Source organism: Canis lupus, chromosome 36 (assembly GCF_048164855.1).
Source record: "Canis lupus baileyi chromosome 36, mCanLup2.hap1, whole genome shotgun sequence".
NCBI lineage: Eukaryota > Metazoa > Chordata > Mammalia > Carnivora > Canidae > Canis > Canis lupus.
The window spans coordinates 24941826-24968292 of NC_132873.1; the positions used below are offsets into that span (position 1 = coordinate 24941826).

Genomic DNA, 26467 nt, shown 5'->3' on the forward strand with positions numbered 1-26467 from the left:
GAACTTTTAAGATTTATTATCAACTTTCAAATTTGCAATACGACATTATTGTTTGTAGGCATCATGCTATACGTTATATTCCATAACATATTTTGTAACTAGAAGTTTGTGTCTCTTGATTGCTAATAGATTAGCAACCACTATTCTATTTTCTTCTTCTATAAGTTTTATTTTATTGCTTTTTTTAAATTCCACATATACGTGAAATTATACAGTATTTTTTTTCTCTGACTTATTTCAGTAAGCATAATGCCCTCAAGGTCCATTCAGGCTGCCACAAATGGCAAGATTTCATTCTTTTCTTATGGCTGAATATTCCATTGTATATACATATACCACATCTTGTGGACATGTAGATTGTTTCCATATTTGGCTATTGTAAATAATGGTACAATAAACATGAGGATGCATATATTTTTTTTGAATTAGTGTTCCATTTTCTTTGGGTAGATACCCAGAAGTGGAACTGCTGGATCATATGGTACTTCTGTTTTTTTAATTTTGGAGGGAGCCTTCATATGTTTTCCACAATGGCCATACCAATTTACATTCCCTAGCAGTACATAAGGCTTCCACTTTTTTTCACATCCTCACTGACACTTATTTCTTGTCTTTTTTTTTATATTAGCCATGTTGACTGGTGTGAAATAATATCACAATATGATTCTGATGCGTATTTCCCTGAGGGTTAGTGATGGATATCTTTTCATGTGCCTGGTGGCCATCTATATATTAAACTTGCCTTATTTCTTGACTGTCAAGCTGCCTCTACATTTGTTACAACTCATGGGGTCCAGAAAGCCAATCTCTCCTGGCTGCAAGATCCTGATAATTCAGTGGTTATTCCCTGTGTGGGCTGCCCACACCCACTGGCTTTGGGGAGCTGTGGGGAAAGCTGGGAAGCAGATAGGGTACTCACCTGCTGCCTCTGGCTAGTAGTGGTAGCAGTGTGAGGGAATAGGGCAGGGTGGGGTTTGGAGGGTTGGCCTTAGCAAGATAAGGTGAGAGTGCAGAAATGACACCCACGAGTACCTCAGTTCCTGGAGAGAGTCCCAACAAGCTTTTGCCCTTTGGCATATGCTTTGAGATTAAGAAATAATCTTCACATATGACCTAGGCACTCTTTCCAAACTGCTATTTTTGTGCTGGATCCCAAGGCAAGTGAGTCTGTACACAAGCCCTTTAAGAGCAGAATCTCTATTCCCTACAGCCCTGTGGTTCCTCTGGATGTAAGTCTGGTTGGTTTTCCAAGCAAGATATTTTGAGAGCTTGTCTCTCCAGTGCAGGTCCCAATGGTTGGGGTGCCTGATAATAGGCAAAGCCCCTTACAGAGAAGTTCCTTTTTTGTGAGACCCCTCCCAATGGTGGCCCCACTGGGGGTGGAATTTTTGGCAAGTTCTCTGCGTCTCCTACCCATCTCAATGTGACCCTTTTATCCTTTGTTGTGGAGTGGCTGTTCAGCTAGTTCTCGTGTTCTTTTCCTAGGGAACTGTTTCGTGTGTAGCTGTAGATTTGTTGTGCCGGTGGGAGGAAGTGAGTTGAGGAAGTGAGTTGAGGATCCTCCTGTGCCACCATCTTGGACCGTCTGCTTTTTTGATAGCTTAATAGAAGAAGATAGAAGATCTGATCTTCTTTGTGTAGCATAGTTACAAGTGCTTGTTTTCTTTTGTTTATATGATCTTTTAATGTGAATTCCGGGTTTAGCAGAATGTTAACTGGAAACAATTTCAAACTTCTGTAACTTAGATTTGTTGAGCCTGGGGTTGGTATTTCTTCACAAATACTGATGGCTTTTTCTTTTCTTAAAATAATAGACGCTTAAAAAAATAAAAAGAAAGAATTGTGTAAAGAGAGAAGTGTATTTTGTTTGGCCTCACTAAAATACCACTTGGCTCCAACCAGCCCGTATTTCCTGACTCGACCATGCCCTGAAGCAATGAAAGGGAAGAAGTTCTTCAAATGAGATTTGAGTTTGTGTATTTGCATTCCTTTCAGTTTTTGACTGTGTTGTTAGTCTTAGTTGGTCCAGCACTGTGAAGCTTGAGTCAATTTACTTAATAAAACTTAACAGTAGGGAATCTAAGTTGTTCAAAATTTGCTTTGCTCTGGCTAATCTGAAAAAGACCCATTTTGGGATACAGTTGTTTTTTTCATGTAGTCTACATTCTCAGCATGCTATTTATCCACACAGAATTTATGAATATGTGTTAAATATTTTCATAAATAAAGGCAGGCTATTCAAGATGGTGACATAAAAAAATGACCCAAAATTAAAAAAAAAAAAAAAAAGTACTAGGTCAACTTCATTACTGGCTTGAACTACTTAGGATATCCTGTGGGAAAGTGATCCACTTTTCTGACATAATTGGTTTGTGTGTCACAAATAAAAATGGCAAACCTAAAATTTACAGTAATTTTTTCTATGCTTTTCTCTATTTTAAAGTAGAATACGTTTTTTCACAACTCAACTGTGACTTAAGTAGTCCCCTTTACATGGATAAAGCAAAGCACCAAGGAAACCCATCCATGGTCACACAGTGGGTGGGGCAAAGGCAAAATGTGTGCCAAGTAATTGTTTTTTGTGCTTCATTCTCTTAGTGCTCTAGTGATATGATTTTGATAGAGGCCTTAATCAAGACCTTTCTCTTCAAGTACTTGGCAGACATAAAAAGTGTGTGTAAACAGTCTGCACATTCTATTTGACTCTGTAACTAAATAAACCCTTTGTGGGATGCAAATAGCACCTATTCCCCAGCTATAGCCAAGCCTCCAACTGGTCAGTGATGCAAATTGTGGAGAGTAGGTACAGTTTACTATCTGACATTGGTAGCAGCCTTTTCAGTAATGAAACAGTGTTAACGCCCAGCACTGTAAGGGGCTGTTATTGCCAACCTAATTTAATAAATACTTCAGTGCTCGCTAAAATCATGTACAATGTAAGGTATGAGGAGAGTGGTAGGAACATGAAAAGGAAAAAGATAAGGAGCAGAAAGAATGGAAACAAAAAGATATATGAAGAGGACACCGAGGGGAAAGAGGTACTACTCATTGGGCTTTACTGTCAGTAGAAAGAAGTTCAAATCCCAGCTTTATAGATTCCCAACTAAACATCTCACTTAAATGAGAACTATTACCCAACTATACCGAAGGCAAACAACAATGAGATATCATTATTTATCAAATACTGAAAATCTTTATTTATAATGGTGATTGTTGGTGGTGATGTGTTCTTCTGTGCTTTGAATTTTAGAAAGGCCATGTTTGCTCTGCATTGCATAGACTTCAGTGTATCAGGTAGGATTTGTTCTAGCTGTATTGTGATAGAAACCCATACAAAGTTTAATATGCAAGATTTAATTCATTCACATAAAGGAGTTCAGAAGTAAGCAGTCTGGGGCTCTTAAGGTGATGTCTCAAGTTGTGAGAGCCCCGGCCTCTTCCATTTTTTGCTCAGTCATCTTCTATCTTTATGGTTCCATATGGCTGCTGGAGCTCTGGCAATTATATTTCCTTGTAAGGAGGTTTTCCAGAAGTATCATGTTTACATCTCATTGGCCATAACTTTTTATGTCACCATCTTGAATAGCCTGCCTTTATTTATGAAAATATTTAACACATATTAAGTATGGGCCACATATACTTAATAAGGAGCTCAGGAAGTCCAGTTTCACTAGTTCTCTAGTTTTTTGAGCCTTGTATATGGAATGTAGAAAGAAGTATTATGATCCTGGGAAAAATGTCTTAGAAGTTAAAACTTATTATTAGTACTAATAATAGTAACATTTAAGAGGTCACAGGCACTGTGTTAAAAAATTTATAAGAACCATCTCATTTGACTTTTCTTTGATGTCAGAGTCATTATCGCCATTTCACAGAAAAGAAATTGTGGTTTAAAAAAGTTAAGTAGTTTGCCCAAGGTTATGTCACTAGTAAGTGGTGGACCTAATGCTCAGAACCAGCCTTGTCTTTCTCTAGATCCCAACCATTTAATTAGTACTTTGCCTCCTACTTCTCAAGTTTTAACTTGGTAGTTTACCCATATCTATATTGGGATGTTTTAAAAACTTCTATCGTATCTGTGGTTTTTATAATCTTTAGCTCTCCGTGCTTTTCACCTAGCACACATACACATACAAACACACATACGCACACATATCTCATTTACTTTTTTACTATCTTTAAGTATTTTTATGCTTATGTAAAAGAATGTGACTTTTATGACTTGATTAATTAGTTCATTGTGAGCTGTCTCACTGTACTTTTGGTCAAGATATTAGCAAATTAGAATTTTATTATTTACTAAGCTCCCCCCATCTTTTCCCCAGATTCAGTCTCAAAAGCTATTGGGGATAACAGAGTGAGTAAGAAAGAGTCCTTGCCCTTGAGGCATTTACTGTGTAATTCTTTAGAGAATTGGTTTTAGACAAGCCTCTTAACATCAAATTATACTATGACACTACATGTAAATCACAGCTGACCTAGATGTACACACCCATTTGTCCTTATAATTACAAGTGCATCATTGTTACCTCTAAATGACTACCCATCCCTTTCAAAACATTCCTAAGAAATTAGGTAGAGTAAATAGGCGATTCTATTTTAGTACTCTTTTTATTTTTCCCTTAAAAAACATGGTTTATATTATTGTTTTAGTAATAGAAACAATCTTAATTTCATAAATATATGTGGCTGATTATGATATCTATTATTTTGAAATGACCATTTGTAAAAATAGTTTAACTTCTATTTTATGACATTTTGTATAGTGGCAGAAATGATGTACAAGTGTATTAGAAGCCCAAATCAAACAGGGACCAGTGTGACGTTTGGGACGAGAACCTGCCAAATAAGCCAAATAGAATTTATTGATGGTGGGGTTTTTGTGGGGTTCTTTTTTTGGTTTTTTTGTTTGTTTGTTTTTCCAAGATCAGAGAAGACAAATATTCCACCTGATATGTTAGGAAAAAAGGAGCATTACCCAGGGACGTGAGGCTGATGACATCATCTCCTATAAGACTTCCACTTCATTCAGTCTTTGTACCTGGAAATCAGATATTGAAAGAAGGGACTGATATTTCCCTGCTTTGTTTTCTAGTCCATCTACTGCTTGAGGTTATTTCCTTACAAAGAATTTTTTTTTCCTTATTTGGGAGCTACCTACAAATTGTTTTTCCTATTTGCTGATTATGTATATACAGAAATATTTTGTTTCTTAATGGGAAGGTGATTTTTAAAAAATTTTATTATTATTATTATTATTATTATTATTATTTTAATTTATTTATGATAGACACAGAGAGAGAGAGAGAGGCAGAGACACAGGCAGAGGAGAGGGAGAAGCAGGCTCCATGCCGGGAGCCCGATGCGGGACTTGATCCCGGGACTCCAGGATCGCGCCCTGGGCCAAAGGCAGGCGCGAAACTGCTGAGCCACCCAGGGATCCCCTGATTTTTTTAATTGACACAAATTTTTTATCTAAACCTGGGATTTGCCTCGGTGTTTTCATACCTAGTCTTTAAAGTAGTGAACCGAGCTCCATCAGTTTGAGAAGTCAGTTCTTTTTTACTTGGGTTATTTGGCTTATATCATGTGCCCTGACACTTGACTTAAAGGTAGTATGTCTCCCGGCTCTCCTAATAGTCCTTTTATCTTGATGACCTAATAAACTTTATCTGATCATGGAAAACTTACATTTCCTAATTGTCCTTGAGATAATGGGCTTCGTTATTACCTAGAGCAAATTTTACTTTGAAGACTTATACCATTTGGCTCCTAATGACAACGATAAATTAAGCTAGTGTAGAGCTTCAGAATTTAACAAAGAAAAGGAATTTTAAGGGTTTTCCACAGTATATGCAGCCCTTACTGCAACAGTGAAGGAAACGGTTTATGGTGTTTTGTGATGTCATCAAGGATTCTCCAGTAAACCCATAGACATGATTCCTTCCTCCTTTCACATTGTAAGGGGGAGAAATGTTTATTATAAATGAGGGAGATATGTTTTTATAAGAAATCCACAGCTCAGAGAACTTAAGTGGCTTGCTCAAAGTCATTGTAGGTGATAGAATTTGTATGGAATGTGTGATCACTGATTAAACTGGAAAAAGCAAATGGGAAGGAGATTTTAAAATCTCGGAAAACTGCCAAAGAGTCAGAATGTTTTTTCTTAGATAATGGGTAGCCAGTGGAAGCTTTGGATTGGAGCAGTGATGTAATCAAAGCGTTTAGAGAGAATATTCTGATACTGAGGTACTGGTTAAATGAATAAGGTTGTAGAGATGTGGAACAACTGAAGACTATTAATACTTATATGTGTAAGAGAAAGCCCTGAAATAATAGGATGGTCAGCAGACTGGGATGGGACAAATGGAGGAGACATTACTCTGGGGAAAGAGGGGAGGCTGGAGGCTGACAGTGTAGGAGAAGGAAAGACGTCAGTGATGTTGAAGTTTCAGGTGCTAAGAACTTCGTAGTAACCATCAATAGCAGCCCTAAGAGCTTAAAGGGCCCCAGTTAAGAGAAGCCCAAATGTCCTTTCATATGACTCCTCTCTAAGATCCCGTTTTTGAAGACTATCTCTCAGAGTATTTCCTAAAATCAGGAATAATGCTCCCCAAAGACTAACATTGAGAAAATGGAGCTAAGGTCATTAGACAAAAGTGAGTCTTTTCCTGAGTGTGTGAAATGATGGATCAGCTAAGGCAAGCGTGTGGCATGAATTTGACTATTGACCGAGGGGATTGTTTCCTAGGCATTTTTTGTCGACCACAACTCCCGCACCACCACTTTTATCGACCCCCGGCTCCCACTCCAGAGCAGTAGACCCACGAGCGCGCTGGTTCATCGGCAGCACCTGACCAGGCAACGCAGCCACAGCGCAGGCGAGGTGAGTCCCACCCGCACACCCCCGGGAAGGGCCTGGGCCTTCGTGGAAGCCACAGGGACGTGGTGGCTATGGCAGTGGGCTGGCTTCTTATTATTGTCTTGTTTTTCCAGTTTGATTTGGAGATTAGCCTTTGGAGACTGAGACATGTTAGAATGTTGACAGGGCTTCTCTGGGAATACACAGAACCTAATTTGCAAATTTTAAAAGACAGGTATATGGGGAAAGATGAAAGAATTGAGAGTTTTTTTACAGTCGGGAGATGATGAGAGAAAACTCTCAATGTTATGAACTGTTCAGGAGAGGATCATGGTAAACCCTTTTGCATATCTGAAGGTAGCTTCATAGGAAAAATAAATGTAAGTTTTTTTCATGACCCAACGGTAAAATGGGCAGAGGTCAAAACAAGGTTTGAGAGAGGCGGACATCACATAACTGAACACGCAATCATTGTGCTTACGAACTGCAAAACGATCTAAATGTAACTTATAATGGGCTAAATTGTAGTTATATACAGAGAGGTTTTCTGCGCGAGGGTTGCTGGATTGCATTAAAATCTTCAGCCAATGCTCTGAGGTTGTGGTGTCCTCACTAATATTCTGTAAAATCACCCTATAAATGAGAGTTGATTCATGTACTACTCTAAGAGCCCAGAGAAAATAGGCAGAATTAAAAATTACTGAAAGCTCTACCAAGCTCTACCTTGCTGGCTTGCAGTGACCTGTGGTAACCACGTGGGGGCTCTCAAATAGCTTAACCAAAAAAAAGAAAAAAATGAAATAATCACTTCCTGTTTTCCTTTTACTTTAGCAGCTTAAATAAAAGGAATGTTTTAGGTCAACTTTTTTTTCCTCTTTAATCCTGGTTATTCTTTGAATGTGTATCATCGCTTGGTATACATTATTTCTAAAAATTTGCCCAGGCAAAAAGAATTAAGATTCTTTTCCATGTCTGCGTGCATATTATATTTTCAGTGTTATGTTGTAGGTCGAATATCTTTGTAGCCTCTCTTATAAGAAAAATTATGAATGCGATAAATAACTGGATTTGATTCATCAGAATTCTATTCTTGGAATTTCCCCTCATGATTTACATACTTGTGTGTTTGCTGATTCTAAGTGCGGACATAGAAGAGTATACTTGAGAAGTGCATATAAAAGTGATATATAAATCTATTGCAGGATGAAGTATGCACAAAAATATTTATGTTTTATGAGTAACTAATAAATCTTTACTTTGCTGCCATGGAAACCATTAGGGGTGAACTGGATGATGCTAACAGCATTCATCTGAAAAGCAGAAGAGTTCTCTCACCTTTGGACCTAGTGTGTGATACATACCATAATTAGGGCCCTGCCTGACTTTATCACAAGGCCAGTGTACTTTAGCCACTTGCCTTATCTTGACTTCACAGTATGGAGCTGGCTGCTGGGCCTGGTCAGGACTACATGCATAAGATTAGCAGCAGATACCTTCCTTTTTCTTTCGATTCCTCTGCCTCAGAACTTGAGTTATTTTCATGGTCTAGTAGTAGCCTGTTGTGGTAGAGGAATCCTAAGGTACACCTTCAAATTTAAATGAAGATAGCTCTTCCTGCTGATGGAGACTGAATAATGGAACAGAGATAACCTCATACAAACTCAGCAGTGAGCCCCAGGCTTGTCAGACCATTGACAGGAATGGGCTTTCTGGCACAGCTGTGGGAAGCCTGCACATTCTGCAGTGCTACACACATTTATCTGGCCTTGCCCACTATCTGACAGTCTGGTTTGGAGAAGTGGGGTGTTGAAGGGAAGACAGTTGGCTGTTCTGGAAAATAATGATGCGTGACCACATATTGACAGGAGGGCAAGTATATGTTCGCATATTGAAATAAGTTCTGTGACTGACAAACAAGGTTGGTTAATGATCGAGTCTCCTCTTGAGAGTGGCTGACTTTACTCTTCAAAGCCGATAATTCAAGAGAAGCAGAGTGAGAAACTTCTCGTCATACACAGAAGTCTTTCCACCCACTCTCTTATACTCATTTAGCAAATATTCACAGGTAGTAGAAATTTTTTTTTTTTTTTTTTTTTTTTTTTTTTTTGGTAGTAGAAATTTTAATTGTATCTGCCATCCAACAAGATAATTCTTACCAAACACCTGTAGTGTAGAAACATAGTGGTTGGTGTGAAGGATACAAATAGCATACATTCCTTGTTTTTATTAAGGAGAAAATAGATAAAACTAACCATAATACAAATGAATACAACTATGTATGAAAATGTATATGACATTCATAATGGCAGCTGCTTAAAAAATGTGTACCAAGTGCTGTGGGAGCTCAGAGAACGGAGCATTTAGTGTCAGCTTGATCAGAGGGGAAGGCTTCATCAAGGAGAGGCTGTTTGAACTACACCGTGAAGAATGAGTGGGAGCATTCTTGAAGGATAGGCAAGCAGTGTAGAATGGGAACCGTGTTTTTAGTTTTAGGGCCTTTAGAAAAACCCTCACCAAACACCTAACAGATAACAAGGTGATAAAATGGTGGTGAAGGTTTGGATGGGTGGGAGTAGAAGCTCTGTTTTTAAAGCCACAGTTTATAAATCCAGTATGTTATTTTGCCTATTTCTCTCTTACTCTCTGATACTTCCTTTCTACTGTTGTCTGAATAGACTTCCGTAATACTGCAGGGGGTTTGCTAAAACACAAGCTAAAGCAATGTTAGCGTATACTGATTGGACTATTAATGGGCATTTTTGTTGATCTACTCATTTGTATGAGTTTCTAAATCTAGAATAGGTACAATAAATAATTCAGATTGGGGCAACCTTATTTAGCTCTTTCACATCTGCTGTGATTAGTTCCCTGGTGTGGGAGGTTCAAACCAGAAAGAGCTGTTGTACGGGGTGCTCTAACAGGCATGTAAAATTGCTTCTAAGGAGAAAACACACCAACTCAGAACCCCACACGAAGCCAGCTGCTCTTTAGCCTCCACTGAGCAGGGATTCCCCTGACCTGCCTTGGCTGAAAGAAGGGGTAACCTGGCATTGATACTTCCCAAGTTCTCTCTCTGATGTATTGTTGCAGAGTTTTGTTCTGTCAAAACAGAGGTTAGTCCTGACAAACAGGTCTGCTGGTTAGCTTCTACAGCCCCGATAATTGTTCCCATCTGGAACTACCTCTGTTACCACCTGGTACATAGTCACTGCCTGGACCTCTGTCAAGGACATGGGTGCCCCAACCCGTGGGGGTTCAGTTCAACCACTAAAGCAGAGCTTTTGAGAGCCCCATGTCAGCTCCTCAGCTGCCTTCTGTTCTGATCAGTTGGTACTTAATGCTCATTGTCAAGTATTTTGAACAACTAGGCTTGGTGTGCTGATTTAAGCCAGTCCGGGTCTTGGTGCAGAACATAAAGGATCCTTCTATTTGCAGGTAGGAGAAGATTCTCGACATACAGGACCACCAGTTCTTCCCAGGCCATCAAGTACATTCAATACAGTCAGTAGGCCACAGTACCAGGATATGGTTCCAGTGGGTATGTCATCCCTTTCTAGAAATCTTTATTTTCACTTTTCATATCAGTGTGAATCATGCATTCTGTGCCAATACTTCCCTGTTGTCAGCCTGCTACTTTTGCCCGGTAATGAGAAACTGTTGCATTATCCCTAAGAAACTGATTGGAATTGCAAAGTACTCATGTCATATAAAATCCTACAGGATGAGATTTCTTTTTATATTATTCTACCTTTTCTGAGTAGAGCTGTCTTATTAGATGGTTGAAGTAAAGAAAAATAAGCTATTGTGGCAAATATATTATGTGGTCATTTCAAAATCAGCATTGGACAAGCATATACTTAGTATCTATCTAATGCTTGGGACCAAATTTAAATAGTTGGGTGAACCTACTGTAGCCTGATAATAGGAAAGCGATGATGCCACATTCTTAAAATTTTGGTAAAGAGCTGTGTATTTGTAGCAAATACAAGGCAGCAAGAGCCTCCAAACTTGTGAAATAAAAAAAAAAATTAATTGCCTAAAGAACAACTTTTTTATTCACATGGTGAGGTTGAAGTCGATCAGTTTTCATACCTGGAGCCCTAAAGCAGGCCATATTGGCCCCCTGCTTCATCTTAAATTTGAGTAGCTCTCCATTTGTCTGTTTTTATCTCAGAGTTTTCACTTCTTTAAGGAAAATTTAACATGAAATATAAAGTAATTCCCATCCATTATTTAACTAAAGAAGTTTGACAAACACTGGACAAGAAGAAATCTTGGATCCAAACCTAACAGTCTATTTTATCATGGTGTTACGAATAGGATACTATTGCACAGAGAATTTAAAAATCTTATAAAATTGTTGCTCACAAAGTTATCTAGTCTCTGTAGATAGAATGTAAAAACCCACTGACAAAATTTCAGTTGTAAAAGTGTTTCCTTAAAAAAAAAATTTTAAGTGATCTCATTATTTACATATGATGAAATGTGTGGTTCGGTAGACTTCAGGTTTGACAATGGGTTTCCATGTTAGCAGATAATATTTTAAGACTTTTATTCACATTTAACTAAAATACATATGCATAGGCAGCATGATGCAGCTGAAATTTGAACTGGCAAATGTTTAGAATGTTGTATTTCTTTTATTTGGCCATTTGTTAAAGTAAAGCATGTTCCTTGATCATATTTATGAACACAAGAGCGTTGACTGAAGTAGGATCACTGATGTTTGAGAATCTATGTGTTTAATTCTGTGGGTGAAATCTATCTATATTTCTGATTAGAATCAGATATAATCAAGATGAATAATCTTAAGTAAACAAATTGGTTTTCTTGACAAAAGAGGAATTAATTATTAGAGCCCTTAATGAATTGTAATGAACTATTTTAAAATTTCTGTGGACATTAGCCAGTTTGACAAAAATACATTTTTTCTTTTCTTTTGATGTTATATACATAGTTTGATGATATACAACAATTATGTTGTACCTGTTGGTATAGTTGGTTTGGTAAACGTGTGACAAAATGGCATTTATTTCCACATAAAATTTGAAAATGGTTTGTCCTCTACATTTTGGTAGTAGCTGTTGCTGACAACTGTTTCTTTGTAAATTGAAGTATAGTTGACCTAGACATACAATGTTATATTAGTTTCCAATGTACAACATTCCACAATTCTATACTTTACTCAGTGTATATCCCATACAAAATTATTATAATATTATTGACTATACTCCCTGTGATGTACTTTTCATTCCCATGACTTATTTATTTTATGACTGGAAGTTTGCACCTCTTGATCCCCTTAAACTGTTTTGTCTGTCCTCTCAGCCCTCTCTCCTCTGGCAACCATCAATTTGTTCTCTATTTAAGAGTCTATTTCTGATTTTGTTTGTTCATTTGTTTTGTTTTTTTAGAGACCACACATAAATGAAATCACACAATATTTGTCTTTGCCTGACTCATTTCACTTGGATAACACTTTCTAGGTCCATTCACTTTGTTGCAAATGGCAAGATTTTGTTATTTTTTATTGCAGAGTAATATTCTATTATATATAGAATAATATACAAAATCACATCTTCATCCATTTATCAGTGGACAGTTATGTTGCTTCCCTGTCTTGGCTATTATAAATAATGCTGCAGTGAACAGAGAGATGGATATATTTTTTAGAATTAGTGCTTTTTTCTTCAGGTCAGTATCCAGTAGTGGAATTGTTAGAGCATGTGATATGTCTGTTTGTAACTTTTCAAGGATCCTCCATACTATTTTTCATAATGACTGCAGCAATTTACATTCCCACCAACAGTAAACAGGGGTTCCTTTTCCTCCACATCCCTGCCAACACTTGTTATTTCTTGTCTTTGATACTAGCCATTCTAACAGATGTGAGGTGATACCTCACTGTGGCTTTGATTTGTATTTCTCTGATGATTAACGATGTAGAGCATCTTTTCATGTATCTGTTGGCTGTCTGTATGTCTTCTTTGGAAAAATGTCTATTCAGGTCCTCTGCCCATTTTCCAATGGGATTATTTGTTTTCTGGTATTGAGTTAAATGAATTCTTCATATATTTTGGATATTAAGCTCTTATTGGATAGATGATTTGCAAATATGTTCCCCTGATGTTTAATATATTACCTTTTCATTTTTTTTATGTTCCCTTTGCTATGTAAAAGCTTTTTAGTTAGGTATAATCCCAAGAGTTTGTTTTTGCTTTTGTTTTTGTTCCTGAGGAGACGTATCAGAAAAATGTTGCTAGGGCCAATGATCAAGAGATTCCTGTCCATGTTTGTTTTGTTTTGTTTTGTTTTTTTCAGGAATTTGTGGCTCTAGGTTTTACATTTAGGTCTTTAATCCATCTTGAGTTCATTTTTTGTGGATAGTGTAAGAAAATGAGCCAGTTTCATTCTTTTGCATATAACTACCTAGTTTTTATAGTACCATTTATTCAAGAGACTGTTTTTTCCCTATTGTATATTGTTGCCTCCTTTATTATAGATTACTTTATCATATAAGCATGGGTATGTTTCTGGGCTCTGTATTCTATTCTATTGATCTGTGTGTCTATTTTTGTGCCTGTACCACACTATTTTAACTATTATAGCTTTGTAGTTTAGCTTGAAATCTGGGATTATGATACCTCTTATTATACCTTCTTGAGATTATTTTGGCTATTATGGGTCTTTTGTGGTTCCATACAAATTTTAGGATTGTTTGTTTTAGTTCTGTAAAAAAAAAAGTTGTTTTTTTAAAGATTTTATTTATTTACTTATTTATTTATTTATTTATTTATTTATTTATTTATTTATTTGAGAGAGACCAAGAGAGAGAGCACCAGTGGGGTAGGGGCAGAGGGAGAGGAAGAAGCAGGCTCCCTGCTAATTAGGGAGCCTGATGCAGGGCTCTGTTCCAGGACCTTGCGATCATGACCTGAGCTGAAGGCAGATGCTTAACTACCTGAGGCACTCAGGCACCACATTGTTGGTGTTTTGATAGGAATTTTGTTGAGTCTGTAGAGTACTTTGGGGAATATGTACATTTAACAGTGTTAATATTTCCAATCCGTGAGCATATTATACCTTTCCATTCATTTGTGTCATCTTCAATTTCTTTTATCAATATCTTCGGTTTTCAGACCACTATTGTATTTGGGCAACTCTTATGCTGTCTATCTCTCTGAATGGCTGATATTTAATCAGAAGATGGTTTTCCATTTCTAACAGTTGCTTATGAGATTTTTGGTAAAGCAGTAGTTAAAAACAATCAATATCTAGAATCTTGTTAGTGATCTCTTCCTGCAATTTGATAATAAATATGTCTTATGGGATGAGTTTAATTAGTGCTTACATCAGGGATCCCTGGGTGATGCAGTGGTTTGGCGCCTGCCTTTGGCCCAGGGCGTGATCCTGGAGACCCGGGATCGAATCCCACGTCGGGCTCCCAGTGCATGGAGCCTGCTTCTCCCTCTGCCTGTGTCTCTGCCTCTCTCTCTCTGTGTGACTATCATAAATAAATAAAAATTAAAAAAAAAAATTAGTGCTTACATCAGACCTACTAGATCTAAGTCCAAAAGTCCTATAACAGGTAGACACAATTTGGAATTTAAGCATCTGTAGTAGCTCCAAACTATGACTTTGATTACAAAGAATTTAACCAAAAAACAGACTTTTTTAAGTTTGGATTTATGTACATAAACCTAATAACAGATTTTTTAAAGTATTGTTACAATTTCTGATTTTTTCAGCTTACAATGACAAGATTGTTGCATTTCTGCGCCAACCCAACATCTTTGAAATTCTGCAGGAGCGTCAACCTGATCTTACCAGGAATCATTCACTCAGGTAACTGTAGTATTGGTATTTGGTTCAAGTTCCACAAGCCCTAACTATTAAATCTTCAGTAACACTGACCATCATCTTGGAAATTCACTCTTTCTTTATGGCAGTCTAACCAAAGGCATCTTGTGCACAAATACTTTATGTTATTAACAACCAGGTCATTGTAGTCCTGGCTTTTATCTATTAATTATAAAGATTGAATAAGATTGACAAAAGAACCTAGAACCCTTTTAAAGAATATATATGAAAAATAAACAAAAATTCATGGCCAAGGATACATTCTTGATGTGCAGATTATAATGAAAATAATAAGACACTAACTCTGAATTAGTTTAAGTAAACAAAAGTAACAGTTTACTGAATTGAGACTTATAAAATCCTAGGCTCAGTATTTACATTTTTTAATAAAAACATAGTGGAACCCAAGGAAGGAATCTGATACTCCTCACCATCCAGTATTCCCCTGCATTAACCCTCTCTTCTAAACAGCTCTTCAATGCATCACACTTAAGCCCAGTTTTACTTTCCTGAATACATGCTGTTCCTGCTCCCTGGCAAGTTTTTCTCTTGTGCATTTGGCAAGGAAGGTCTTTCCTTTAAAACTCAATGCAAGATACCCTTACTTGAAGCCTCTCAGCTGTACTGTGAGCTCTTGCTTTCAAGATCTAGCTAGTATTTCTCAGCCTCATTGTTGTAGGCATCAGCAGAGATGGAAAAAGATACGAATTTCTACTTAAAATTTGACATAACTCAAAGCTCATTTGGTTCATATGCCATCTTTATTGGTAGAAATATGTTTTTCCAATTGGTGCCATCTTGGCCCACAACAGTGATTCTCTAATACTACTGTACTTAGTTGTACCAAACTTTTCATGAGTATCAGCTGGTGAGCTTTGTAAAATATAAAATGTCAGGTCTTCTCTCTCTCAACCGTTCTCTCTTCTCTGAATTTACACCCTGTATCCTCCTACACCCTGTCCAGAAATTTAATTCAGGAGGTTCAGGGGACAGCTCAAGCATTTAATATCTTAAAACCTCTTCATCTAATTCCAGTAGCTCATCCAGGTGTAATAACCTCTGTTTTAGACACTAATTGATAATTATGTAGTGTATCATCACATGGTCCTTTATGCTGTTTTGGTTATGTGACTTTTGTGTTATAATTTGACTTACTTATACTCTATTTTCGAACTAAATTATAAGTTCCTTGCAAATATGGATCTTATTCAACTCATTATGTCTCCTCTACTGCTTAAATATCAAGAATAGTACTCTGCATATAGTGAGTGTGTGTGTGTGTATGTGTGTGTATATATATATATATATAGAGAGAGAGAGAGAGAGAGATTTTTGTTGATTTGAAAACAAATTACCAATTCTTACGTTCTTAGTCTCTCATATCTTTTATTTTATTGAAGCATAATTGATATACAACATTATATTAGTTTCAGGCATACAACATAATGATTCAGTATTTGTATATATTGTGAAATGATCACCACAATAAGTCTAGTTAAGAACCATCACCATACATTGTTACAGAATCCTTTTCTTATAATGAGAACTTTTAAGATCTACTCTCTTAGCAACTTCCAAATAGGCAATACAATTTTATTAACTACAGTTGCCATGCTGTACATTGCATCTCCATGACTTATTTATTTTATAACTGGAAGTTTGTACCTTATAATCTCCTCTCCCCATCTCATTCACTCCCCATCTCCTGTCAGTCTCTCATAGCTTTAAAATTGTCATTATTGTCTAAAGTTTCTAAAGGCTAAAGGCTACATGTAATTTCAAGTATGACTATAAACATTGCCTACACAGAAATCCCAGTTTCACAGTAGTTAATATCTAATGCAAGTCTTAGTGCCTTTCCCAGCCTGATAAGCATTCTGTTCTCAGTTACAAGAACATTATAGAAATTAGATGAGCTATCTCATTTTGCGTATTTGTATATTATGGCATCCACTCTGTAATCCATGGTCCACTGGGTAGTCTCATGTAAGAAGTTTTAGTTAATAATATTGTAGAAATAAACTCCTCAGTTGTCCACTGAGAGATCTTAGAAATTCTTGACCACAAAACAAAATAAAAGAACCCAAATCTCTCCTCTTTTGCTAACCACAAAATAAGGGGAACTCTATTTTCTTTCTTTCCCACCAGCTCTAGGCCCAGCACACACACACACACACACACACTGCTAGTTTCTCTTCCTGTCAGGGTACCCCACCCCCCACAAAAAAGGAGACTGAAGAAGATTTCTTTTTTTTTTTTTTTTTTTTTTTTTTTTGAAGAAGATTTCTGCTTTTGCTCTTCACTCCACAGTATTATTTACAGGAATTTTACATATCTTTACATTTCCTCCATTGGAGGTACTAGATGATTTAATCTACTTGAATGAGGCCTCCAACAGTATCATGATTCTTCAGTTTTTTGACAGAACTTTAATAGATCTTAACAAAGTAAAAAACTGCTGGCCCCACTTGGTAGCTTTCAGTTTTGTTTTTGTTTTTCCTTCTGCTTTTCAGAGTCTTAAAAGTCTCTAACCTAAAGATTGGTAAGGATTTTTATTTTTTTAGTGACCCCCAGTGTCTTCAGCTGAGCATTCTTTTTAACATAGATCTTACATGGTAATCTTTTGGTAAGAAATTATTTGGTAAGCTTTGAAATAAGTTTACATCTTATTCCAACTTATTTCTAACTTCCATCTTATACTTTCTAAAACTATTTACAGCATTTGACCATAAAAAGCATATGCTCCTGTGACAAGTAGAAGGAAGCAGGAACATAAATCAATGAGATAATGCTCTTCCTCTTACCCAGAGTCGTCTGTCACAGTGCACTTTTCTTTTCTGAAAAGTTTTTTGTAGTTGAGTGTTTTGCTTATTACAACAACGCAATGGGGAAGTTTGTGTATCTAAGAGAACACTGTGTTTCATATGGTTAAAAACTGCATCATAAAAGGTGTTCCCACAAATGCAGAGGTGGAGAGCCCCCTGGGGTTCTTTAATCTCGTATTTCAGTGCTAACTTTCGATAAAAGATTTATAGGTGGAATTGTGCCACTGAGTAATTGTGTGCCAAGGATAACTGAGCAAGGATCCTCAACACTAGTGAAGCTCTTCCTCATCCGTAGCACGGTCACTTAAAAGAAATATCCATTCTTTCTCTCCCCATAATATGAGGAAAAGTGTTAGTCCTTGGCACTTTCAGATGGGTACATCTATTTACGTTGTTTTTCCTGTTTAGCTTGTGATTCCTCCTAAACCAGAGGATAGCCAGCAGTTTATTTAGTTTCTATCCATATATGGCTTCCTCTTCCTTGACACTCTACTTGTGTATCTTTTACTGTAGAATGGCTATGGTAGCATGTACAACGGAATATGGCTTTAGCTTTAAAATGCTATATTTAAATCTCTGCTCCCTCTAACTTTGTTGTGTAAAGGTGATGCTATGAAGTTATCGTCTCCTTTTTTTTAAATCTCAGAAGAGATTTATTTCTTTGTCTATAAAAGTCAACATTTAAACGTCAGTACTACTTCCTTCACGTGGGTACTGCCCCCCCCCCCCCCCCATGGATTACTATATCCTACTATTGGCTCTCGTTGGAAAGACTAATCATACTAGGAACTTTTAAATAATATCTTGGTGAATGTAACAAATACAAATTCAATAAAGTTTTTGTTATTGGTATTTGTACAACACTATGTTATGAGTAAGGATCTAGATGTCATAAAACTGCATTAAGAATTGAAAATAATCTCTCTTGGGTGGTTATTAGGTCTAGCCAACAAATCTATTTCCTATTAGTCCAGCTTTCCCCAGGCATCAGTGATAATTATGTTGGGGTCCAGGATGATTCCATTTCTATTTGTCCATGAAAGTCATGTGATCACAGTGGACCTCTATTTCCAAATCGAATGAGAAGTAAAAAGAAAAGTTGATCTTTCTACTGCATGGCCCTATCCTTCAAGTGAGACCATGCTCTGTGACTGTAATAAAGAATTTGAATAACCAAGTGAGTAATGAATGCTAATCTTCCTTTCTTGGCCTTATACCATTAGAGAAGTCATGAGATTTCTCTAAAATTGCCCTCGGGCAGTTTTTTAAAACATGTATTTTTGAAGGTGTCACTGAGCTGTATCTACAGGAACCATGTGTGCAGAGTCTGCAATCCAGAGAGTTTTGTGGTTTAGAGGCATTGCTGCTTTTGATTGTTTCTGATCACGTGCCCTTCTTAACTTCACCAAAAATGTTGGTTAGTTTCAATGAGAGTATTTTCTGTGGGAATTCCGGTCTTGAGACTATGTTCATTGTCCTCAAATGATCTTCTGCTAGAGTTGATCTTCTGGGGTGATTCTGTACACTTGAGGAAGTGGTTACAAAGATCCAAATATTATGGGCATCTGAAATACAGCAATGGCTAGTGGCTTTTTCCTGAGGTTGTCACACACTACAGTTTAGCATCTTGCTACCACAGCTGTGAGTTTTCTCATTAAAAGATTGCCTCTTTCCGGTCTTTGCACTTCCCTCAGGGGGCTCTATTTTAGCAAATAATCTGATGCCAGCTCTCTGATTCTCTTTTTCTCTCTGCCACAACAAAAAATAGTAGGGCAATTTGTTAGGAGCCAATTCTTATTTTGGCATTGACAAATCTTGTGCCTGTTCTGTTTTATTGAGCATTCCTAATGTGCACAGCTAAAAGCCAGGTACCTGGGGAACATAAAAAATGAAAGAGGAAGGGCTTTTGCTCTCAAGAAATTAATGTTTCCAAAGGAATCTTTGTTGTAACTGAGTGGCCCAGTGAGAAAGTGCAATGGAGGAAGTCCTGAAATGTATTCTAAGCGCACAGAGAGAGAAACCTACCCATGCAGAGAGGCACAAGTGATAAAATGTTATTTGAATGTCATCTTAATCCTCATTTTAAGCCACTAAAATGAAATAGAATTTCTTCATTAAGATGAATGCAGTCAAGATAGGAATTAAAGGACTGCCACTGATTCCTTTGAACTCTGTAAATTTATAAAATAAATGTGAACAAACATAGTAATGTAACTTTCCAATGTCCCTCTAATCAGAGTCATATGTATCCTTAATGATATTTCTCAAGCTTGTTATGTTTATTTCAGACACTGAGTGGACTCATGGAAAATTGTTAAGAGCTGAAACTTATTTTCCATTCTAAAAGGAAAAGAAATACTGCAGATCTACAATATTAACCTTAATCACTTTTGTTTTAATGAAACATAAGTGTACACAAATATAAAATATGCAAAAACTTCTTATAGCTTTTATGAACTATAAAGCCAAAAGACATAGAAGTTAAGTAAAAACTTTTAAAAGTAACATTTAATTGAATGATATGAATGTGAGATTTTGTTTTTCAGAAGCCAAATCACCAATATTGAAACCATATCAGTAGAAGGATATATTTATGCTTTTTGCTTCACTTGAGTTTGACTTGTATCTCATTTAGATCTTGTATCTTAAGGGTTCATCAGGTGCATCTGTGACAATATCGTGGTCATTATTTTTCTTAACAAATAGGTCATTCTTATCTACTCATTTATCTACTAATTTTGTTTTCATCTACTAATTCATTGTTTTGATGAGCCAATTCTTTTAATACCCCCAACTAGGGATCCCTGGGTGGCGCAGCGGTTTAGCACCTGCCTTTGGCCCAGGGCGCGATCCTGGAGACCCGGGATCAAATCCCACGTCGGGCTCCCGGTGCATGGAGCCTGCTTCTCCCTCTGCCTGTGTCTCTGCCTCTATCTCTCTCTGTGTGTGACAATCATAAATAAAAAAATATATATATATTTAAAAAAATACCCCCAACTGCAATCCCAAAGAAAAAGTATATTATTAAATGTACCCGGTGATGATGCTACTGCTCCTTTTTTATTCGTAAACTATGGTAAAATTTTGTTCTTCGAATAAACCATGACATCTTTTATGCTTTAGTTAGCATCAATGCATAATTTACTTTTATTTTTTTTAATAACTTTATTTTTATTGGTGTTCAATTTACCGACATACAGAATAACACCCAGTGCTCATCCCATCAAATGCCCCCCTCAGTGCCCGTCACCCATTCACCCCCACCCCCCGTCCTCCTCCCCTTCCACCACCCCTAGTTCGTTTCCCAGAGTTAGGAGTCTTTATGTTCTGTCTCCCTTTCTGATATTTCCCACACATTTCTTCTCCCTTCCCTTATATTTATTTTTTAAATCCATTTATTTTGTTGTCTCTTTAGCCTGTGGCAGTTTATATGTACATAACCTTGACTCATTTCATCATTGTCATTATGTGAATTAACACCGCAAAAGAAGAGTTTTGTCTTTTTAATTGGTAAGAGAATTGTGTGTCAGCTGTAGACGGACTGCTGTTATCATAGTTAACGTCAAGGCCCTGCCAACCTCAGTGGCTGCTCACCAACACTTTGAAAGTTGCAAACAGGGGAACTGAAGTCAAATGGCTCTATTCAGTCATAAATGTTATTCAGATTATCCGGAATATGCTGGCCACAACATTAGCAGTTTGATCATCATTGTGAAAACACAGAATTTTTAGATTCCCCCAGACTTGAGATTATGTCTATAGATTTCTAGTAGACAGGGACACAAGTTTGATAAATACTTGTCTATGGAATATTAAGCAAATACCTAACAACCAATAAGTAGTTCCTGTTTGGTTTTGCTTTTCTTAGAAAAGATTGACGACATTTCTGAGGATATCTGCTTTCTCTTCCTCAACCTTGATCTACTCTCTTGACAGTCAGTAAACCAGTGCCCTCTCTTTTTATATGAAAGGACTCTGTGGAGGAGGGGCAAGAGGGCGGAAGAGTAGGGTCCCCAAATCACCTGTCCCCACCAAATTACCTAGATAACCTTCAAATTATCCTGAAAATCTATGAATTCAGCCTGAGAATTAAAGAGAGACCAGCTGGAACACTACAGTGAGAAGAGTTCGCCCTTCTATCAAGGTAGGAAGACGGGGAAAAAGAAATAAAGACACAAAAGGCCTCCAAGGGGGAGGGGCCTACGAGGAGCCGGGCTGAGGCCGGGGCGAGTGTCCCCAGGACAGGAGAGCCCCGTCCCGGAGAAGCAGGAGCTGCACCGACCTTCCCGGGCAGAAAGGGGCTCGCGGGGAGGTGGAGCAGGACCCAGGAGGGCGAGGATGCCCTCGGGCTCCCGGGGACACTAACAGACACCTGCGCCCTGGGAGAGTGCGCCGAGCTCCCTAAGGGCTGCAGCGCGCACGGCGGGGCCTGGAGCAGCTCGGGGGGCTCGGGGGCGGCTCCGTGGAGGGGGCTGCGGGGCGGGAGCGCGAATCCAACAGCGCAGGCCCCGGAGCACAGGGCACCGGGACACAGCCCAGGATCTGGCCTCCCCCGGGACAGGCAGAGGCCGGGAGGGCCCAGGACAGCAAGGACGCTCCTGCCCCAGCTGAGCAGATCAGCGGCCCCGCCCGGAGCCTCCAGGCCCTGCAGACGGAGAGCTCTGGAACTACTGCGGGAGCTGACTCCAGGGCTGCAGAGCTGCCGCGGCCACTGCAGTTGTTCCTCCAGGGGCCTCACAGGGTAAACACCCGCCACTGAGCCCTGCACCAGGCAGGGGCAGAGCAGCTCCCCCACGTGCTAACACCTGAAAATCAGCACAACGGGCCCCTCCCCCAGAAGACCAGCGAGACGGACCAGTTCCAGGGGAAGTCAAGGGACTTAAAGTATACAGAAGCAGAAGATATTCCACCGTGTTTTTTCTTTTCTTTTTTTTTTTTTTTTTGCTTTTTGATTTGTTTGCTTCCCCCACCCCTTTTTTTCCTTTCTTTCTTTTTTTCTTCTCTTTTTTCCTTTCTTTCTTCCTTTTTTCTTTTTCTCTTTTCTTTCCTTTTTTTTCCTCTATCTCCTTTTCCCAATACAACTTTTTTTTGGCCCCTCTGCACTGAGCAAAATGACTAGAAGGAAAACCTCACCTCAAAAGAAAGAATCGGAAACAGTCCTCTCTCCCACAGAGTTACAAAATCTGGATTACAATTCAATGTCAGAAAGCCAATTCAGAAGCACTATTATACAGCTACTGGTGCCTCTAGAAAAAAGTATAAAGGACTCAAGAGACTTCATGACTGCAGAATTTACATCCAATCAGGCAGAAATTAAAAATCAATTGAATGAGATGCAATCCAAACTAGAAGTCCTAACGACAAGGGTTAACGAGGTGGAAGAACGTGTGAGTGACATAGAAGACAAGTTGATGGCAAAGAGGGAAACTGAGGAAAAAAGAGACAAACAAAAGACCATGAAGATAGATTAAGGGAAATAAACAACAGCCTGAAGAAGAAAAACCTATGTTTAATTGGTGTTCCCGAGGGCACCGAAAGAGACAGAGGGCCAGAATATGTATTTGAACAAATCATAGCTGAAAACTTTCCTAATCTGGGAAGGGAAACAGGCATTCAGATCCAGGAAATAGAGAGATCCCCCCTTAAAATCAATAAAAACCGTTCAACACCTCAGCATTTAATAGTGAAGCTTGCAAATTCCAAAGATAAAGAGAAGATCCTTAAAGCAGCAAGAGACAAGAAATCCCTGACCTTTATGGGGAGGAGCATTAGGATAACAGCAGACCTCTCCACAGAGACCTGGCAGGCCAGAAAGGGCTGGCAGGATATATTCAGGGTCCTAAATGAGAAGAACATGCAACCAAGAATACTTTATCCAGCAAGGCTCTCATTCAAAATGGAAGGAGAGATAAAGAGCTTCCAAGACAGGCAGGAACTGAAAGAATATGTGACCTCCAAACCAGCTCTGCAAGAAATTTTAAGGGGGCCTCTTAAAATTCCCCTTTAAGAAGAAGTTCAGTGGAACAATCCACAAATCAAGGACTGAATAGATATCATGATGACACTAAACTCATATCTGTCAATAGTAACTCTGAATGTGAACGGGCTTAATGACCCCATCAAAAGGCGCAGGGTTTCAGACTGGATAAAAAAGCATGACCCATCTATTTGCTGTCTACAAGAGACTCATTTTAGACAGAAGGACACCTACAGCCTGAAAATAAAAGGTTGGAGAACCATTTACCATTCAAATGGTCCTCAAAAGAAAGCAGGGGTAGCCATCCTTATATCAGATAAACTAAAATTTACCCGGAAGACTGTAGTAAGAGATGAAGAGGGACACTATATCATACTTAAAGGATCTATCCAACAAGAGGTCTTAACAATCCTCAATATGCATGCCCCGAATGTGGGAACTGCCAAATATTTAAATCAATTAATAACCAAAGTGAAGAAATACTTAGATAATAATATACTTATACTTGGTGACTTCAATCTAGCTCTTTCTATACTCGATAGGTCTTCTAAGCACAACATGTCTAAAGAAACGAGAGCTTTAAATGATACACTGGACCAGATGGATTTCACAGATATCTACAGAACTTTACATCCAAACTCAACTGAATACACATTCTTCTCAAGTGCGCATGGAACTTTCTCCAGAATAGACCACATACTGGGTCACAAATCGGGTCTGAACTGATACCAAAAGATTGGGATCGTCCCCTGCAATTCTCAGACCATAATGCCTTGAAATTAGAACTAAATCACAATAAGAAGTTTGGAAGGACCTCAAACACGTGGAGGTTAAGGACCATCCTGCTAAAAGATGAAAGGGTCAACCAGGAAATTAAGGAAGAATTAAAAAGATTCATGGAAACTAATGAGAATGAAGATACAACCGTTCAGAATCTTTGGGATGCAGCAAAAGCAATCCTAAGGGGGAAATATATCGCAATACAAGCATCCATTCAAAAACTGGAAAGAACTCAAATACAAAAGCTAACCTTACACCTAAAGGAGCTAGAGAAAAAACAGCAAATAGATCCTACACCCAGCAGAAGAAGAGAGTTAATAAAGATTCGAGCAGAACTCAACGAAATCGAGACCAGAAGAACTGTGGAACAGATCAACAGAACCAGGAGTTGGTTCTTTGAAAGAATTAATAAGATAGATAAACCATTAGCCAGCCTTATTAAAAAGAAGAGAGAGAAGACTCAAATTAATAAAATCATGAATGAGAAAGGAGAGATCACTACCAACACCAAGGAAATACAAACGATTTTAAAAACATATTATGAACAGCTATACGCCAATAAATTAGGCAATCTAGAAGAAATGGACGCATACCTGGAAAGCCACAAACTACCAAAACTGGAACAGGAATAAATAGAAAACCTGAACAGGCCAATAACCAGGGAGGAAATTGAAGCAGTCATCAAAAACCTCTCAAGACACAAAAGTCCAGGGCCAGATGGCTTCCCAGGGGTATTTTATCAAACGTTTAAAGAAGAAACCATACCTATTCTACTAGAGCTGTTTGGAAAGATAGAAAGAGATGGAGTACTTCCAAATTCATTCTATGAGGCCAGCATCACCTTAATTCCAAAACCAGACAAAGACCCCACCAAAAAGGAGAATTACAGACCAATATCCCTGATGAACATGGATGAAAAAATTCTCAACAAGATATTGGCCAATAGGATCCAACAGTACATTAAGAAAATTATTCACCATGACCAAGTAGGATTTATCCCCGGGACACAAGGCTGGTTCAACACACGTAAAACAATCAATGTGATTCATCATATCAGCAAGAGAAAAACCAAGAACCATATGATCCTCTCATTAGATCCAGAAAAGCATTTGACAAAATACAGCATCCATTCCTGATCAAAACTCTTCAGAGTGTAGGGATAGAGGGAACTTTCCTCGACATCTTAAAAGCCATCTACGAAAAGCCCACAGCAAATATCATTCTCAATGGGGAAGCACTGGGAGCCTTTCCCCTAAGATCAGGAACAAGACAGGGATGTCCACTCTCACCACTGCTATTCAACATAGTACTGGAAGTCCTAGCCTCAGCAATCAGACAACAAAAAGACATTAAAGGCATTCAAATTGGCAAAGAAGAAGTCAAACTCTCCCTCTTCGCCGATGACATGATACTCTACATAGAAAACCCAAAAGCCTCCACCCCAAGATTGCTAGAACTCATACAGCAATTTGGTAGCGTGGCAGGATACAAAATCAATGCCCAGAAATCAGTGGCATTTCTATACACTAACAATGAGACTGAAGAAAGAGAAATTAAGGAGTCAATCCCATTTACAATTGTACCCAAAAGCATAAGATACCTAGGAATAAACCTCACCAAAGAGGTAAAGGATCTATACCCTAAAAACTATAGAACACTTGTGAAAGAAATTGAGGAAGACACAAAGAGATGGAAAAATATTCCACACTCATGAATTGGCAGAATTAATATTGTGAAAATGTCAGTGTTACCCAGGGCAATATACACGTTTACTGCAATCCCTATCAAAATACCATGGACTTTCTTCAGACAGTGAGAACAAATTATTTTAAAATTTGTGTGGAATCAGAAAAGACCCCGAATAGCCAGGGGAATTTTAAAAAAGAAAACCATATCTGGGGGCATCACAATGCCAGATTTCAGGCTGTACTACAAAGCTGTGGTCATCAAGACAGTGTGGTCCTGGCACAAAAATAGACACATAGATCAATGGAACAGAATAGAGAACCCAGAAGTGGACCCTGAACTTTATGGTCAACTAATACTCGATAAAGGAGGAAAGACTATCCATTGGAAGAAAGACAGTCTCTTCAATAAATGGTGCTGGGAAAATTGGACATCCACATGCAGAAGAATGAAACTAGACCACTCTCTTGCACCAGA

The 26467-nt window shown here is 38.2% G+C and overlaps 1 protein-coding gene and 1 non-coding gene across 2 annotated transcripts in view; one reads left to right on the forward strand and one right to left on the reverse strand.

The window, feature by feature from the left end:
• HECW2 (HECT, C2 and WW domain containing E3 ubiquitin protein ligase 2) overlaps positions 1 to 26467 on the forward strand; it is a 364266-nt gene that overhangs the window by 275039 nt on the left and 62760 nt on the right. The window contains exons 15-17 of the mRNA XM_072812656.1: positions 6752 to 6886; positions 10298 to 10400; positions 14611 to 14707. Of these exons, the coding sequence (XP_072668757.1) occupies positions 6752 to 6886; positions 10298 to 10400; positions 14611 to 14707 (335 nt within the window). The remainder of the gene's footprint in view (positions 1 to 6751; positions 6887 to 10297; positions 10401 to 14610; positions 14708 to 26467) is intronic.
• Positions 7258 to 7358, reverse strand: LOC140625944 (small nucleolar RNA U13). The gene has a single exon (XR_012025207.1). It is a non-coding gene; the product is annotated as a small nucleolar RNA U13 (small nucleolar RNA).